The 18,558-nt window shown below is 40.2% G+C and overlaps 1 protein-coding gene across 1 annotated transcript in view; it reads right to left on the bottom strand.

The window, feature by feature from the left end:
• The window catches only part of LOC129718095 (peptidyl-prolyl cis-trans isomerase-like), a 28,087-nt gene extending 19,647 nt beyond the window's left edge, over window positions 1-8,440 (bottom strand). The window contains exon 1 of the mRNA XM_055668518.1: window positions 8,191-8,440. Within this exon, the coding sequence (XP_055524493.1) occupies window positions 8,191-8,403 (213 nt within the window). The 5' untranslated portion in view covers window positions 8,404-8,440. The remainder of the gene's footprint in view (window positions 1-8,190) is intronic.
• Window positions 8,441-18,558: the final 10,118 nt, after the last annotated feature.

The following is an 18,558-nucleotide window of genomic DNA, read 5'->3' as shown; positions in this document are numbered from 1 at the left end:
AGCAAAAATAAAATTTCTGAACGAAATTCAGTAAATTGTAGAACTGAACTACAGTAGACTTTTGGAAAAAATGCTGTGATTCAGCAAACAAGTAGTTTGCTGATACACTTACAGCAATGTACTTTGCTGAACCATAAAGAGAAATTTTGGTGTGATAGCATGCATTGTTACTAACATAGAAATTGCATTTTTTCGAGAGAGTATATTTTATTACATTCGGGAATTCGATTTCAGGGAAATTTTACACTCGGGGAATTGGATTTCGGGGAAATGATACATTCGGGTAAATGATTTTCGGGAAAATGCTATATTCGGGAAAACGGTACATTCGGGGATATATCATTCGGGGAAATAACATTCGGGAAATCGGGTTTCGGGAAAGATTTTCGGGGAAATGGTATACAACCAATTAAATGCTTACTTAGGCAGACCGTTCCGATGAATTAGATGCATTTTTCACGAAAAGGATTTTTTTCCAGATATATTATTCTGCTAACTGGTTGGCAGAATAATGGTCAAAAATATATTCTATATAGTTCTGCTAGCTCATGAAAAAAGTTTTCAAAAACAGCGTTTCTAAATAATAAACTACTGTAGCATGGTTTAGATAATTTAATGCTCATTCAATGCTTTGGAAAAACCCAAATATCTGAAGGTTTCTGATTATTATTAGAGAATAATATTTAAAAACAAAATAAGAATATATGTATAATGTATGGATATATATTCAAACCAATCATAAAAATCAGTTTATTTTTCAATACCGTTGAATGAGCGTTGACCGTTTTAGAACTGTTTATTGGCTTAATCTTCTCTTTACCATGGTTACTCCGGAGCCTTCAGAAATATTTACCAATCCTATTAAAAAAAGCATAACTATGTTCTTGAAGAATTAGTAGATTGTTCAAGAATATATTTAAGCATTTTGAGTGGCATTGGTAAGAGGGTTAAAATGCTATTTTCATATATTGTTATGCTACTTCTTAAGCTAGCAGAGCAGAACATTACTCAAAGAAATGACGGAGCAACCGGGCAGTGGGAGCGCTTTTTTTTATCCCATTACTATTTGTTCTGCTAACCTCGTACTTCCAGCTTCAAGGACACTATGGATGGGTCCTTGGTGGAGTCGCCTTCCCGGGCATCGGTGATTGACACGAAAGTAGCGGAGCTTGTCCGACGGAAAATAAGCAAAAAAAAACCTAACTTAAGCTTAAAATCGTTTAAGAAAATTTCTAGAGGCGGAAAATGATTTCAAAGAATTGGCAATTGCAAAAACCAGGAGCAACGGAAATGTTTTCAAATTTAATTGAAAATTTAATAAATATTAAAGACCGGAATCGTCATTGTTTAGATTTTAATTTTAAACCAGAAATACCTAAAATGGTTTCTAAAAAAACATTTGGATTATATTGTACTGCCGATACCCGCAAAACTGTCCCATACTGATTTTTGTCACTTTTGAGTTATCATCGAGAATCGACTTAGTTTCGTTTTTCGTTTTCGGGCGCAGAAGGGGGCCGTAGGGCTAAGTCTCCAGTGATTAATCACTTTCCATGCTGTACCAGGAGAGAGATGTAGATTTGGCATCGCAGAATAATAACCTCAGGGGTCTAATGAATCCTGCTTTGGACTGCCGGATAGTAAAATAAGTTGTTGAATATAGAGGATAGTCGAGGTAACAGTGATAATAGTTGCAGATAGAGAAGGAAAGGAAGAAGTAGACATAGATGAGGAGAGATATCTGTCATTGATGGGTTTTACAAATTCAGTGATGTGTTAGTGTAACATATATATTAGAAAAAAAATACATTCATACATACACAAAAAAGAACACATAAACATACATATATTCATAAGAACACATATTACCACAAAAGATCAAAATAAGGGTCGCAGTGGTCCAAATCTTACAAAAAAAAGAACTCATATACATACACAAACACAGAAGTGTAGGGTGTCGTTACGTGGAACAAACTAAACTTGATAGTAGAAGGCCAAAACTATGCTCTCCCCACTCCATCTCATCGGAAGCCGTCGAATTTATTTATTCTTACGAAGTTCATGACACCTTCCAGTACGTACTTGGAGTCATGCTAAGTTAAATCTGACTTACTAGAACTGTTCAAATAAAATAAAACATTCGCCGGTTGCCGGGTTTACTGCTTTTCTCTTTGCGCACCGCACCTTACAACACAGATCCTTGTTTCTATTACTACGGCTACTACAACTGCACAGATTTAATAAGTATGTTTTTTTTTTCTTCGCCTATAAGTAAGTATGTATTTGTCACTTTCTAGATGAGAACCAAGGTTGCATATTCAATTTTGGGGTGTCAATTCCACTCAATTGACCGCGTGTCGATAATTCGCTCCACAAGTACAATCTTGAAATATGATGTACGACAAACTTACAGTCTTTAAGCAATGCTACAAGTTTGTCGAAGAAAGCAGTGCTTCAACTCTTATACCTGAAGTGTAAAAGCCAATATTCAGTGGGGTATTCAGCCAATATTCGCGGTGAATATTATAATATTCGCGGTGAATATTATAATATTCACCGCGAATATTGGCTGAATATTGCACTGAATATGGGTTCTCACACTTCAGGTATGAGAGTTAGAGCATTACATTATTCGATAAACTTGTAGTACTACTTAGGGACTACAAGTTTGTCGTACATCGTTTCTCAAAATTGTAATTGTGGAGCGAGCTAGCGGCACGCGGTAAAAAAGCACCCTAAAATTGCATATGCAATCTTGATGAGAACAGAGCTTGCACAATGTGGTCTGGTCCACGTGTGAAGAGAATTCACCAAAACTTTTAACAATTAATATTGTTATGAATCCTCCCCACATAGGAGACTGCCGAGATCTGAGTAGGAAGAACTAAAACATAGGTATCTGACTCTCATGATCTCCCTTAGCTCCCATCCGCCACCCGGAAGCACGCGCCCTTGGGCTGTCAAAGCTGAAACAACTTTGTGGCTCTATCTTGAATTTGGTTCTTTAAAGCTATAAGAACCCAAGATTGGAGCTCAACCACCAAGCCCAGGGTCATCGAGAATCGACTTAGTTGTTATCATATTTTCCGAAAAAAATCTAAAATTGATACTTTTGTATGGAAAAACATGGAAAAAATACCAAGTTGTGTTTGTCCCATATTGAAAGTACCCGCATTACAGTCCCACTGCATAGTGGTACAAACTTCGAACATATAATTTTACTCCAGATTAGTGTATATCGGATAATTTCAGGCATATAGAATTATATCATTCAATTCACTAGACTAGTGTTGTTTTTCAATAGTACAATCTACGTTGCCAGTGATACTGCCGGTTGCTGGTTGAATTTATACGTCATGGGACAAAATATGCGAATACTTTTGAAATGTATCCGCTTATTTTGTCCCATATTGTTTTCTTTGGCGTAGGACTACGTCTTTCTTCACTATACTAAGGTACATTCTGTGAAAACTGGATTGAAAATGTAACGTTTTTGGTTGGTGGAATGGAAGATTTTAGATGCTAATAGCGCTCAAACAACTGTTCCGATTTCAATATTTAACCGTTGGAAAGCTAATATATACAAGATTTGTATAACATGATAATTTTAGTTTCCATTTTCGTATTACTCCGTGAAAATTACGGAAAAGTTTGAAGGTCGAATATCCACATACATTTTTCATACGATTGGTATATTTCCCTAACGCAGACTTCAAAAACATAGACGAAATGATTTCACGCATTCTGTCATTGGCTAGCTATGCCAGCCAATTGGCATCGCGATTATCACCCAACGTAAGCGACGAAGAAAAAAAGCAGAGATGCCTTCACGTGATTGGTTCTTCCCCCAATCACCCAAGTTCCCCACACTGAGTGACGCTATAAAAGGACATTCCTTCGATCTGAGTTGGACCCCACCAGTGATAATCTAATTCAGATATCGTTGTTGGAATACAGCCCGAACTTGGACGTGACCGACACTGGGGACCATTGGAAGACTTGGAAGCCGTTTGGGTGCCGCCGATAATGTAGGTATAGTGTGTCGTATATCAAGCGTGTGTGTCTGAGTAGCGTGTGGGTGTGTATGTGTGGGTGTGTGAATAGCATGTGTGTGTATGTGTGAGTGGCGTGTGCGTGTATGTGTAAGTAACATGTGTGTGTATGTGTAAGTAACGTGTGTGTGTATGTGTGAGTGGTGTGTGTGTGTATTTGTGAGTGGCGTGTGCGTGTATGTGTAAGTAACGTGTGTGTATGTGTAAGTAACGTGTGTGTATGTGTAAGTAACGTGTGTGTATGAGTAAGTAACGTGTGTGTGTATGTGTGTGTGTGTGAGTAGCGTGTGCGTGTGAATTGTGTGTGTGAGTAGTGAGTAGTGTGTGTGTGAGTAGTGAGTAGTGTGTGTGTGAGTAGTTAGTAGTGTGTGTGTGTGAGTAGTTAGTAGTGTGTGTGTGTATGTTTGTATATGTGCATAACATGTGTGTGCATAAATGCATTTATGCGAGGTAAATATATTTATGACAGAATACTTGTATTGACAACAAGTTCATTATGTTTCTTATTAGAACTTCAATTGATATTTCTATGATAGTGACCATAATTTTATGCTAGTTATTTTCAGCACTGAACTTGTTTTGCGTTTATTTGTAACATGGGACTGACCAAAATTCATGTTTTTCTAATCAATTTAGCAACAAAAAGCTTTTTCTTGTGATTTTTTGAGAGCATCGGGTATGTGAAGAAGTTTTTGAAGTTTAAGCAAAAAGTGATGAGAAATTACATGGGACTGTTATGCATTTATGGGCAGTTCATGTGGGTATTGGTATTTGTATGCTGTGGTTTATGACAGGTGTATGTGGTTTTTTGTGAAATGTTTATGGATTATTGTGTATGGTATTTGTACGTTTGGTGTGTGTTATACAGTATGGTTATGGCAGAATTAAATCTTTACACCCACCATAGTCCCACGGCAAGCCTAAGTTTGTGCACTCAAGCACATACCCTTTAACTTTTTTCAAGTTATGTAACGTAAAACCAATTGGGTTGTTTAGCTATATCAGTTTTTTATATCATCTGAAAGATCTGCATTTTCCAAGAAAAACGTGATTTGAAAAAAGTTCCTATCGTTGTCCTTCGCTTTTTAAATCACGATTAAAAACTGCTCGAAATCGCTACAATGACAGTTCGCCCATATAATAACTGTCATTGTAGCGATTTAGAGCGAATTTTTATTCTTCATTTAAAATCGGAGGATAATGATATAGTTTTAAAAAACCAGGTTTTGCTCGGAAAATTACACTCTTTCAGATGATATATAAAAATCGGAAATCCGTCAGTAGCTAAACAACCCAATTCCACCCATGGTTTTTTGTTTTCAACGTTAAACTTGTGGTGCCATGAAACTGTTCTGGTCATTGGTAACATGTTGTTTTTCATAAGCACGTCACCGGATGGCTACACTCATACCTCACTAACCGTAAAGCCTCAGTCTGCGTGAACTCCGTGTGTTCCAAAGAGTTCGCCCTCACGTCTGGTGTCCCACAAGGAAGCGTACTGGGTCCGCTTATATTTGTATTGTTTGTGAACGATATATGCACTAGACTGAAGTCTCAGAAATAGATGTTTGCTGATGACCTCAAATTCTATAGAGTAGTATCGTCACCTCTGGACTGTCTGGCTTTGCAAGACGACATTAACGAATGTGTTCACTATGGTGTTCACAAAATGGCATGAAAATGAACGCAGCGAAGTGCAAAATTGTTTCATTCACAAGGCGCTCTGATTCTGTAAACCATACATAAATCATTGATGGTAACGTGCTGGAGCGGGTCACTTCTATTTACGATCTAGGAGTCACGATAGACTCGAAACTGCGATTTCATGATCATGTCTCAATCATTGCAGCCAAAGCGTTTGCAGTGCTTGGACTCATTCGAAGGCAGATCAATTTACCGTTCCGCAGAACTAGCTACGGACGTGGTGATAGTGCATATAATGCATTTCTGAAGGCATATAATGATGTCAGTTACCTCCATGATTTGGGTATGACTTTTGACCCTTTATAAGGCAGTGGCAACTATATTGCCACCAACAAAATACATTTTTTTCGCTGCACTAAGAATATTGTTTTTAAATTTCGCTTAACCAGACTTCTAAAGGTGTCTAGAACCCCTTAGTTTTTACTAGAACTGCTAGAAGTGTGCAATATTCATTTTGGCTTCATTTTCATGTAAACAAACCAAGATTTTAGAACGTCGTTCGGAAATTTCTTAATTTGGTAAAAATCCAACAAACCGGTAAGTTTTTCACCAGAAACTTTCTATTTCATCTATGTTTCATTTTTTATTATTACAAAAAAGGGAGCTTACAATGCAGCTGCAAAAGAATTGTTTCCATCGTTTTGGGGGTTAACGGGCAGTGGCAAATATATTACCACCAATGTTTGTAAGGTTAACGGGCAGTGGCAACTATATTGCCACCAACATTGTGGGGTTAACGGGCAGCGGCAACTATATTGCCACCAATTTTTTCAATTGATTCAATAGTGAATTGTTAAACAAAGGTACAGATGTGTTGTTCCTCCTGTAAGGAATACCTTTTATCTAAGTTTATGTCAATACCTTGCGAAGTTTTCACGGCCTCACAAAGGGTTAAATAGAATTAGGAATTAGAATAAGCTAAAATTAGTCTGTACGATATTTATTCGAAGACGAGACACAACAAAAAATTATGGGACAGTTACTCGGGTACCAGCAGTGTAAAAGTACTAAATTCAAATTATAGTAAATCGAATTCTATTAAAAATTCGGAAATTCAGGAAGCGAAGTCAAAAAACGAAAGAAATTTATTATTGATACCAGAGAGGCAAAAATTGTTTCAAAGTAGCAATGAAATGGTATTAATTCCTGCAAGAGATCAACAACATCAAAATGAAGTAAATTCCAAACTTGACTAAAAAAGCGTTTGAATACCAGAAAATGGGTAATGATTGGGCTAGGTGATGCAATTTATTTAGCCTATGCAAAATGCTAAGTGTCGCATCTTGTGCGCTATGTAACCATCAGATGCGCTAAACAACGAATTAGATGCGACATTATGCGCATAAGGTAAAATCGAATGTCGCGTCGTTTTTTTCGATTTTCAGCTAAAACGATAATATAATTTATAAATTTTGAAGTCAGCGTGATTTGTTGTATGAAGTAGGTCGCCCCAAAGGTAGGTATCAGAATAAAATTTTGAAAATGATTTTGACGAGATTTTTTTTAACATAATTCAATTACCTACATAGAAGTTACAATCCTAATAATTAAATTAGAAAACTATTACATTTTTTGGTAACAATCGTTGCAGTCGTCAATTGTAAGGAACATCTATAAATAACGTAGCTTTTTTTGGAATTTGTCAGTCATTGCAGCATTTTGTCAGTCAGGAACCTTCTCTAGATAATTTCGTAGCTTTATGACCCCCCCTCCTCCCTTTTTTTTTTTCGCAAATTTTATTATCAAAAACATACCTTGTCATAAATGAACAAGACAAGAAAATAATAGAAATGACCCTAAACAGACAATACAGTGATAAAAGAGAACAGTTAGAAAATTCTTTTTTTTGTTTCATATTTGCTACGTAGCTTGGCTTGACCCCCTCTCCCCCTCGTCGCATTTCATCATAAAAGTACAAAGCCGCCCCCCCCCCCCGCGATTTTTAATGTTCGCTATTAGTTTATTCAGTAAATTATAGGTAATTATTGACGCAAACTGAATATTTTTCATCATTTTCAACTTCTAACAAATAAACTACTGAAGTATTTTAAATTACAATTCTGTTTTTTATATTTAGTGTTGTATATTTAAATTATACTTTTTATAAAAAATGGTGAAAAGGCTCTGTATGGTTTTTTCTCCCATGAACATTCAATAACAAAAATACACACACATTTGAGATGCACAGAAAAATAAAAATCACCTTCAGCTAGGTATAGCGTCAGCAATTTTATATATGTTTTTCAATAGGCAATATCAGCCCAGAAAACTTGGTTCGATTATTAAACGATACACTTACGTAATCAGCATATCTATCATGTTTGAAATAAAATAAAACATGTTAGTTTCACGATGACCATCGAATGATGATACAATTAGTTGCAAAAAAGCAGGAAGCCGGCGTATGAAAAAAAAAAATTAGAAACAGGTTTACCTCAATAACGATTCTTCCTAAAGGGGAATTATCAGCAGTCATATCGAAAAAACAGCGTGGGAGTCCCATGGTTTTTCTAGCGTAAAAACACACTTGCTGCACTTCAATAGGATTAGAAAACGTTTTACAATAAAATTTGGAAAACGTCTGGCCACCACAGATCCTGGCAACAAAAACGCCTACGGCTGGTACTCGAGTGATGAACGCTAACATTATAGCGGAAGTTAGTTGCTGCAAAGATTTCAGAATTAATTTGACAGAGCAAACGCAAAATATAGCAATGCAAAAATGGGCGTTTGAGTCAGGGTTGCCACATTTATTTCTGTATTTTTTCCGAAAATATCTGTATATCTGTATCACAGGCCAAAAAATCTGTATTTAAAATCTGTATCGAGTAAACTAAGAATACTGCATAGAAAAATTCTTTCTTGCTGAATATAGTGAAACACATCATCATTTTTTGCTTTAACATAATTTTTCTTCGTTCCAAACCCCAAATGTAAGGGCATCTTCAGCGGTGGTCTATTTTTGGAACAACTTTATATTAGATTTATATCAGTTTGGCAACACGGTTGTGACTTGTATTTATACACGCTGCTTTATTTTAACTCTAATCTGATTAGGATCTACTAAGTTTGGTATTCTTATGCAAATTGTCAAATAGTGAGTAATCGAGTACTGGACAATTGAGTAACATTAACCCAAATTTTCATAATTACCATGTTTACTCAGTTTTGAGTTATTATCCATGATGTTTACTCACACCTGAGTTTATGTATATGTCAAAAGTTTCCAACAGCAATATTTTCGGTTTCCGAAGAACAATCGGTGTCGCTTTTTATTTGTTGGCTAGCAGTAAGTATCTGATCTGTCATCAAATCAATAATTTCTTAATCAATTACATTACAAACAATGTATAATATTCCATAATAATTTCAGCCCAACATCAGTATTGCAGAGGATTTGAAAACACCTAAAAGATCTCTTCAAAATGAACAACCGCATGTTGTATGTTCTACGATGCCGTTTAAAGCCGGACTTTTATTCGTGATAACAAATGGAAACATTTGTATTGATCTACAGTGCTCAACAATCGATGCAATTTAAATCCTTCGCAGTATTAGGTGACGAATGATGACGGATTATCTGGCACAAAAAAGTAAGTCACAGTTCACGGGCAACTGTCAACCGGTTGGGTGCCGCATTCAATGAAGACACGGGAATGATTTAGTAAATTTTCTTATGTTTCGATGAAAAATAAATCTGTGTTTTTGATTGTTCTGAATTTATTTTATTTATTGAGTCAGATTTACAAAAAACAGAAATCATTAAATTTCCGTATTTAGGCAAACTGGGTAACTTGTACTCATTTTCGTTAATTTCTGGTTTGCATGAACAGAGTAGATTCTACTCAGTTTTTGACGCATGACGCCCTTACTCAGAAGTGAGTAACCGTAAAAGTACCCTAATTAGGGTACCTCCACTTTTTTCAAAAGTGGGTGATATCTAACTCACTTTAGAGTAACAAAAAATGAGCGTGTACGTTTGTATACTGTGCCTATACTTTTATCGATTTTTTGTGTTTAGATTAGCCGTTTTCGTTCGAGTTCATGCAAATCGGTTGGTTAACTACTGTACGTTCGTCGGTTCATCGAAGTTCGATAAGAATATTCGGTTTAAGTGTGTTTAGAACTGATTTAGTGCTTCGCTGTAGTGATTGTTTGTTTTGGTTTCTAACACGTCTATGAAAGCTCTATTACTCTCCCGCTCAATTTTTTTTTGTGAAAAGCGACATCTGTCCGTCAAAAATTCAAACACCATTAAAGCTCTTGCTATAAAAAAGCCAATGTTTGACTGTTGGTCTCATCGGCTGTGAAAAATAAACATCTAGCTTTCACTTGCAAAGACTTCAAACAGCAAGACTGTCAACCTCAGTTGAATCATGTCGTGTAAAAAATGCAACAAGCAAGTTTGTGAATCTGAACGCATAAACTGTCGCGGATATTGTGGTGCAGTTCTGGATGTGTAATACATGCGCAGACTTGTTCAGCAATGATCAATTCAAAAAAAAATCGCTTTGTAATGATCGTGAACGGGCCGTAGTCCCTGATGTCATTCAGTCTTTGAAGGATGACACAAAAATTAAGCAATACGATTTCAACACTCACGGCCAAGGTTGATGTCATACCTCAGCCAAGTCAACCCGCAACCCCCCCACCATGGAACACGAAAAATTTTTTACTGCCAAACACACCTAAACGCCGCCGTGTCGTCATTGGTGAAACAGCCGAGCCTGTGAATAACAGGAACGGAAATCATGGTACGAAGGTCGCAAGCGGACTAATTCAGGCGATACCTACGAATGACGATAGTTTTTGGGTTTATCTTTCGGCGTTCCACCCCAGTACATCAGAGGACGAAATTGCTGGTTTGGTACGCAAATGCTTGAATTTGGGATCTGATACAAAACCCAGAGTGGTTAAACTAGTCCCTGAAGGAATAGACCTTTCTACTTTGAGGTTTGTTTCCTTTAAAATCGGAGTTAGCTATGAGCTCAAAGAAATCGCACTAACGCGTGACACATGGCCTGAAAATGTATTTTTCCGTGAATTCGAAGATAATCGCACAAAAAACTTCACGAGAGTCGTACGCTTGAACCTGAAACCGAAGGAAGGATCTCAGCTCGAAGCCAATCCAGAGGAATGCTAAATTTAGAATCATGCCTTTCACCGGGATGCAACGTTGTGGAATCATCCGCTCATTTTCCAAACACCGATTCATCCGGCCCGGGACGCACGTCACAAAGCAGTATGGAAGCCCTGAACCCACTTAGCTCAGTCGTGCCCGCCATAGATTCCAGTATCGCTAAAATAATTTGTTGCTGCCACCTTAGTCGTCCCGGCCCTGAGTCTATTGTCGGGGGCAGGCCTCTCCAAACTGCCTCTCACGGCAAGTATATTTCTAATCACGACGTTGCTCGGCCTGATGCTGCCTCCTTTTTTAGGTTGTTACACGCTGATTCGAACGCCCCAGGATCGAAAGTTGATTTTTCAACATCTGACAACTCGCCACGATCCAGTATTACGCTCTCCGGTCTACAAGATACCATGCAGTTACTTCGGACACGGACCCCAGGACGCACCTATCTTAGCACTATGGAAGCCCCGTATCCCCCCCACACAGTCGCGCAAATGCTGCCTGCGTTCATCAGTCGTCCTGGTCCTGTGTCGGGGCTTGGAGAAGGGGTTTTCCAGCCTGCTACCTCAGGCGAGTATAATTGTTTGACTGAACTTCCGGTACCTGACAATTCGATACGTTCCAGCTTTTCGCTTTCGAGCCGTAGCGTTTCCAGCTCTATCACCACTCCGACGACTCAACTGGTTCAGCAAGAGCTCTACATGTACTATCGAAATGTCGGAGGCATGAATTCACGTGTGGATTCGTATAAACTTGCTTTTTCTGGCTGCGCATACGACATCATCGCATTAACCGAGACTTGGCTCAACGACAGGACCACGTCCCATCAATTATTCGGCCCCGAATACGAGGTCCTTCGATGCGATCGCGGCCCACTTAACAGTCGTAAAGCAACTGGTGGTGGAGTTTTGTTGGCTGTACGTCGTGGGTTTACAGTTTTAAAACGTCAAAACCAATCGTGGAGCAACGTAGAACAAATTTGGGCGACTGGAAAACTCACTGACCGTAATCTTCACATCTGTGTGGTGTACTTCCCGCCCGATCGAACTCGCGATACCGCCGTGATCGATGCACATAATCGATCTGTCGCCTCCGTAGCCGCCGATGCCGATCCCTCCGATGAAATCCTTGTTGTAGGTGATTTCAACCTCCCAGGATTGAAATGGTGTTCTTCAAACAGCGGTTTTAGGTATCCTGATCCTGCGGTATCTACTTTTCACACAGGTGCAATAAACATACTCGATTGCTACAACTCAGCAACATTACGACAAATCAACGAAGTTTTGAACGAGAATGGTCGGATGCTTGATCTGTGTTTTGTTAGCATGGGCACAAAAATAAGAGCTACCTCAGCTCCTGTACCGTTGTTAAATTCTGTTCCTCATCACCCTCCGCTTCACTTGGTATTAAACGGTAATCCTACGACTGTTAATATGAACACCGTTTCAGATGTTGTCTACAACTTCAGAAGAGCTGATTTTGCTAGCATGCTTGGTGTTTTATACAGTCTCGACTGGGACGACATCCTAGACAATAACGATGTTAATGCGGCTACAATGACCCTAACCCATGTGCTTGGGTACATTATTGACCGTCATGTACCCAAAAAAGTTATCATTGCATCCACTAAGACTCCATGGCAGACCGCAGAGCTCCGTCGACTTAAGAGAACAAAACGTGCCGCATTGCGTCGATTTTCAAAACATCGCTCTCTTGCCTTACGAGACTACTATGTTCGACTGAACCTGGATTATAAAAAACTGAGCAGACGCTGTTTCAATACCCATCAATATCGCATGCAGCGGAAATTGAAAACGAATCCAAAAGCCTTCTGGTCTTTTGTCAACGAGCAAAGAAAAGACCCTGGTTTACCTTCGACAATGTTTTATAACGGTGAAGTTGAAGCTGATTCAATTGGCCTTTGTAGACTTTTCTCGGAAAAATTCAGCCGTACTTTCGTAGAGGAAACACTCTCTTTAGATCAGGTGGCCGAGGCAACAAGATTTTTACCTGATTCAAACGCGATGTTGACGGATATCCGTATTGATAACGACATTATTCTTACAGCTGCCTCTAAGTTAAAGTCGTCGCTTTCTTCTGGGCCTGATGCAATTCCTGCTATCGTGTTGAAGCGGTGTATTGAAGGTTTACTACAGCCACTGGAACACCTGTTTCGTTTATCACTGCGTACCGGAACCTATCTAACTCTTTGGAAGTCTCCTTTTTTTTTTTCTTCATCTATAGTTTATTTAACACGGCACAAATACAATTCAATGTTTAACGGCGCCAATTATATCTGGTAGCTTACTTTCTAAAGTATCTTAATAACTAAAAGCAAATTTTTTATCCTCGCTGCCGACTACGAGCTGAAACTAAATCTAACTTAAAGCTAGAATATTTTGCATTAAAAGCACAGGTTTGCTGTTTGATGGTTTTCATTGCCATGGGTAAGCAGCATATTAAATTTGTTCCGCTGCTGGGCCAAGATATTACGGACTGGCATATTGGGTTGTTTCCATCGGGCCTTGAGAGTATCGTGCGGGTCTGATTGTTGTTTCCGGATCCGGGGTCTTAACGTGTTCTTATCGTTTGGTTGGATGTAGGCGGAAGGGGATAGGACTAAACTGGGGCGTGGATGGATTTCAGGAAAACGTATATAAGGGACATGTAGGATAGGTCACGGCTCGCCAAGACATCACGAACAGGAACAGCCGGCTGCCTACCTTCGGCCTGCAGGGAAGCTATTAATCTAGACCTGGCGTCACGGTGTACAGGGCATGACCAAACAACGTGCTCTATGTCGTGATAACCTTCACCACAGGCACAGATACCACTCTCCCCGAGCCCAACACGACGGAGATGCGCGTCAAATCTATAGTGATTGGACATAAGCCGGGACATCACGCAAATGAAATCCCGACCTACATCCAACCCCTTGAACCACGGGTTCGTCGATACCTTGGGGATTATGGAATGTAACCACCTTCCCAGTTCCCCCTTGGTCCAAGAATTTTGCCAACAAATGCGAAAAATTCATTTAAGGCAATTGGTCTTTCATAAATATCACCATTTGTTGCGCCCACCTTAGCCAAAGAGTCCGCTTTCTCATTACCCGGTATCGAGCAGTGAGAAGGGACCCACGCTAAGGTAATCTGAGTAGATTTTTCGAATAAAGCACTCAGATGTTCCCGTATTTTCCCCAGGAAATACGGAGAGTGCTTAACATCTTTCATCGATCGGAGAGCCTCAATGGAACTGAGACTGTCCGTAAAGATTAAATAATGGTCCGTGGGCATTTTTTCGATAATCCCTAAGGTGTACTGAATTGCAGCTAATTCTGCGACGTAAACAGAAGCAGGATTATCGAGCTTATGGGAGACGGTTAAATTGTTATTGAAGATACCGAAGCCAGTGGACCCATCAAGAAGTGATCCGTCAGTGTAGTACATATTGTCGCAGTTGATGTTTCGATATTTATTGGAAAAATTTTTAGGGATTTGCACGCGTAAATGATCCGGGATTCCACGAGTTTCTTCTATCATGGATGTATCGAAAAACACAGTAGAATCAGAAGTATTTGATAAGTCGACACGATTTGGAATATTCGAAGAAGGGTTAATATTTTGGGACATGTGATTGAAATACAATGTCATAAAACGGGTTTGAGAATTAAGTTCGATTAACCTTTCAAAATTTTCAATCACGGGACGGTTCAAGACCTCACATTTGATTAGAATACGAGAAGACAGGCTCCAGAAGCGGTTTTTCAATGGTAGTACTCCAGCTAAGATCTCCAAACTCATCGTATGGGTCGATTGCATGGAACCCAAGGCGATAAGCAAACAACGATATTGTATTCGCTCCAGTTTGATTAAATGTGTGTTTGCTGCGGAGCGGAAGCAGAAACACCCGTACTCAATAACAGACAGTATCGTTGTTTGGGAAAGCCTTATAAGGTCTCCTGGGTGGGCACCCCACCATTGTCCGGTTATTGTACGAAGAAAATTCACTCTTTGTTGACATTTTTTCATCAGATACCTCACGTGACAACCCCAGGTGCCTTAAGAGTCGAACCAGACACCAAGATATTTGTGTACCAAAACCTGAGAAATGGTTTTACCCATTAATTGTGTTTGAAGCTGAGCAGGTTCATGCTTCCTAGAAATACCTACTATCTCAGTCTTCTCCGGAGAGAATTCGATACCTAGCTGTAAAGCCCAAGCAGACATATTGTCCAAGGTATCTTGCAATGGTCCTTGCAAATCGGCAGCTTTGGCTCCTGTAACAGAGATTACACTGTCGTCTGCAAGTTGTCTTATCGTGCATGAATTTGCCAGACATTCGTCGATGTCATTTACATAAAAGTTGTAAAGAAGGGGGCTTAAACATGAGCCCTGGGGAAGACCCATGTAGCTAATGCGAAAAGTTGCCAAATCGCCGTGCGTAAAATGCATGTGCTTTTCGGGCAACAAATTGTGCAAAAAATTGTTCAAAATTGGAGAAAATCCTTGTCGGTGAAGTTTACCCGAAAGAATGTCAATAGAAACGGAATCAAAAGCCCCCTTAATGTCCAAGAACGCAGACGCTATTTGTTCTTTGCGAGCATACGCCAGCTGAATATCTGTTGAAAGCAACGCAAGACAATCATTCGTCCCTTTGGCACGGCGGAAGCCAAATTGAGTATCTGATAGTAGACCATTTGATTCGACCCAATGGTCTAAACGACGGAGTATCATTTTTTCCATCAATTTCCGGATACAGGATAGCATTGCAATCGGCCTATAAGAGTTGTGATCAGAAGCTGGTTTCCCTGGTTTTTGGATGGCGATCACCTTCACTTGCCTCCAATCCTGCGGTACAATGTTTTGCTCCAGGAACTTATTGAACAAGTTCAACATGCGCCTCTTGGCATTGCCGGGTAGATTCTTCAACAAGTTGAATTTGATTCTATCTAACCCAGGCGCGTTATTGTTACAGGACAGGAGGGCAACTGAAAATTCTGCCATCGTAAAAGGTGATTCTATCGCGTCGTGGCCCGGAGACGCATCGCGAACAATGTTTTGCTCAGGAACAGAGTCCGGACATACTTTCCTGGCAAAATCAAATATCCACCGACTTGAAGACTCCTCGCTTTCGTTGACCGTTACGCGATTCCGCATTCTTCGGGCTGTGTTCCAAAGAGTGCTCATCGATGTCTCCCTCGACGTCTCGTTCACGAACCGACGCCAATATCCGCGTTTCTTTGCTTTAGCCAAGCTTTTAAGCTTGGTATTAAGCTCCGAATACCGTATATAGTCGCCAGGTATACCTTTCTTCTTATAGGCCAAAAACGCGTCGGATCTTTGCGTGTAGACATCGGAGCACTCTTGGTCCCACCACGGAGTGGGAGACCGTTCTTTGATCGTTACGCCGGGATATTTCTTCGTTTGGGCTTGCAACGCGGCGTCGAGAATAAAGCCCGCGAGGAGATTGTATTCTTCAAGTGGTGGATGATGTTGAATCGACTCGACCGCTTTTGAAATCATTTCCTCGTATAACTTCCAATCGACATTCCGTGTGAGGTCATACGGAATGTCAATTAGTCGCATGCGAGTTGACCCGTTATTAATTGAAATAAGAATAGGCAAATGGTCGCTACCGTGAGGATCGAGGATTACCTTCCATGTGCAATCCAACCGTAGTGACGTCGAACATAAGGATAGATCCAAAGCGCTTGGGCGCGCTGGAGGTTTCGGGATACGTGTCATTTCACCGTTGTTTAAAATAGTCATGTCGAAGTCATCGCAAAGGTTATAGATTAAAGAGGAGCGGTTATCATTGTAAGGGGAGCCCCAAGCCACACCATGAGAGTTGAAGTCTCCCAAAATCAAACGTGGCGAGGGAAGAAGTTCTATTAAATCAAAGAGCAGCCGTTGCCCAACCTGTGCTCTGGGAGGAATATATATTGAGGCAATACAAAGCTCTTTACCTTGTATTGTCATTTGACATGCGACAACTTCGATGCCTGGAATCGAGGGGAGGTTAATACGATAGAAAGAATAGCACTTTTTAATCCCTAAAAGTACTCCTCCATATGGGGTGTCTCGATCAAGGCGAATAATATTAAAATCATGGAAGTTGAGAACAATATTTGAAGTAAGCCAAGTTTCACAAAGGGAAAATGCATCGCATTTGTTTTTATTTATCAAAACTTTAAACGAATCAATTTTTGGTAAAATACTTCTACAATTCCACTGTAAGACAGAGATAGAATCCTTCATATACGCAGTTGAATTAGGCATCGAAGGATACAATCGCTGCAAGGAGGGGCCATTGGGCAGTCAACTGCTTCAAAAATGATCTAACTGTTGGGAGGAATGCTGTAAGAAAAATTTTAATTGGATCGGGTACATTGAAATTTTCAAAAATCCAGTCCACAATGTCAGAAAATTTCACTAATCCAGAGTTTGTTTCATCAACTGGATGTGCAAAAGGAACAACTGGGGTTTTAGATGTTGCTGGCAGTGCTGGGAACTCCTTCTGGGACTTTAAATTTGCAAGCCAAGGAGGAGTTTGCTTCGGTTTTTCCGCAGCACTGTTTGGTTTGTTCGTACTTTTCATTATACTTTGGGAAATCTTAGGACCTTTACGGGGAAGTTTAGGAGAAGAAACATTTTTCCTCTTCCTAGACTCCCCAGGATTGGCATAAGATGTTCCCGCTAATGAATCGTCAGAATCGGTTTCATCAGAGGGTAACAGATCAAAGGGGTTCGATGTTATGGTAGAAGTGGTCACGGTCTTCTTCAGCATCTCAGCGTAAGAACGCTTTGAACGCTCCTTAAGTGACCGCTTGATTTTATCTCTGCGCTGCATGTACACCGGGCATGTGGAGAGCTCATGCTGGTTTTCTCCACAGTGAATACATTTTTCAGCTTTAACACTGCAAGAATCTTCCGCATGAGTCTCCCCACACTTGCTACATCGTGCCTTATTGCAGCAGTAGGCGGCTGTGTGGCCTAACTGCTTGCAATTGGTGCAACTCATAACACGGGGTACATACAATCGCACAGGCAGACGAACCCGCTCGATCGAGACGTGGCTAGGGAGTGCAGATCCGGCAAACGTAACGCGAAACGAGTCTGACGGAGTGTAAACTTTTTTACCGCAGACGAGAGACATGGACCGCAATTGCTTACAATCCAAAATCTTCGCCTGTGTTTCGGTATTTTTGAAGCAACCGGTTGCGCTTTTTAGGATACACTCGACAGACAGACCCGAATCGGTTATGACACCGTCGATCTCCACGTCTCGTGCGGGTATGTAAACGCGATACTCGCGTGTGAAGAGCTCAGAGCAAGCGATAGCATTGGCCTGTGCCAGATCACTGACCACGACAGGGCATGACCAAACAACGTGCTCTATGTCGTGATAACCTTCACCACAGGCACAGATACCACTCTCCCCGAGCCCAACACGACGGAGATGCGCGTCAAATCTATAGTGATTGGACATAAGCCGGGACATCACGCAAATGAAATCCCGACCTACATCCAACCCCTTGAACCACGGGTTCGTCGTTACCTTGGGGATTATGGAATGTAACCACCTTCCCAGTTCCCCCTTGGTCCAAGAATTTTGCCAACTGATGATCGTATTCTGACGTACAAATGCGAAAAATTCATTTAAGGCAAT

This window comes from Wyeomyia smithii, chromosome 1 (assembly GCF_029784165.1).
Source record: "Wyeomyia smithii strain HCP4-BCI-WySm-NY-G18 chromosome 1, ASM2978416v1, whole genome shotgun sequence".
Lineage (NCBI taxonomy): Eukaryota > Metazoa > Arthropoda > Insecta > Diptera > Culicidae > Wyeomyia > Wyeomyia smithii.
Note: the sequence above shows the minus strand (reverse complement) of the source record. Positions and strands in the feature narration are given on the sequence as shown.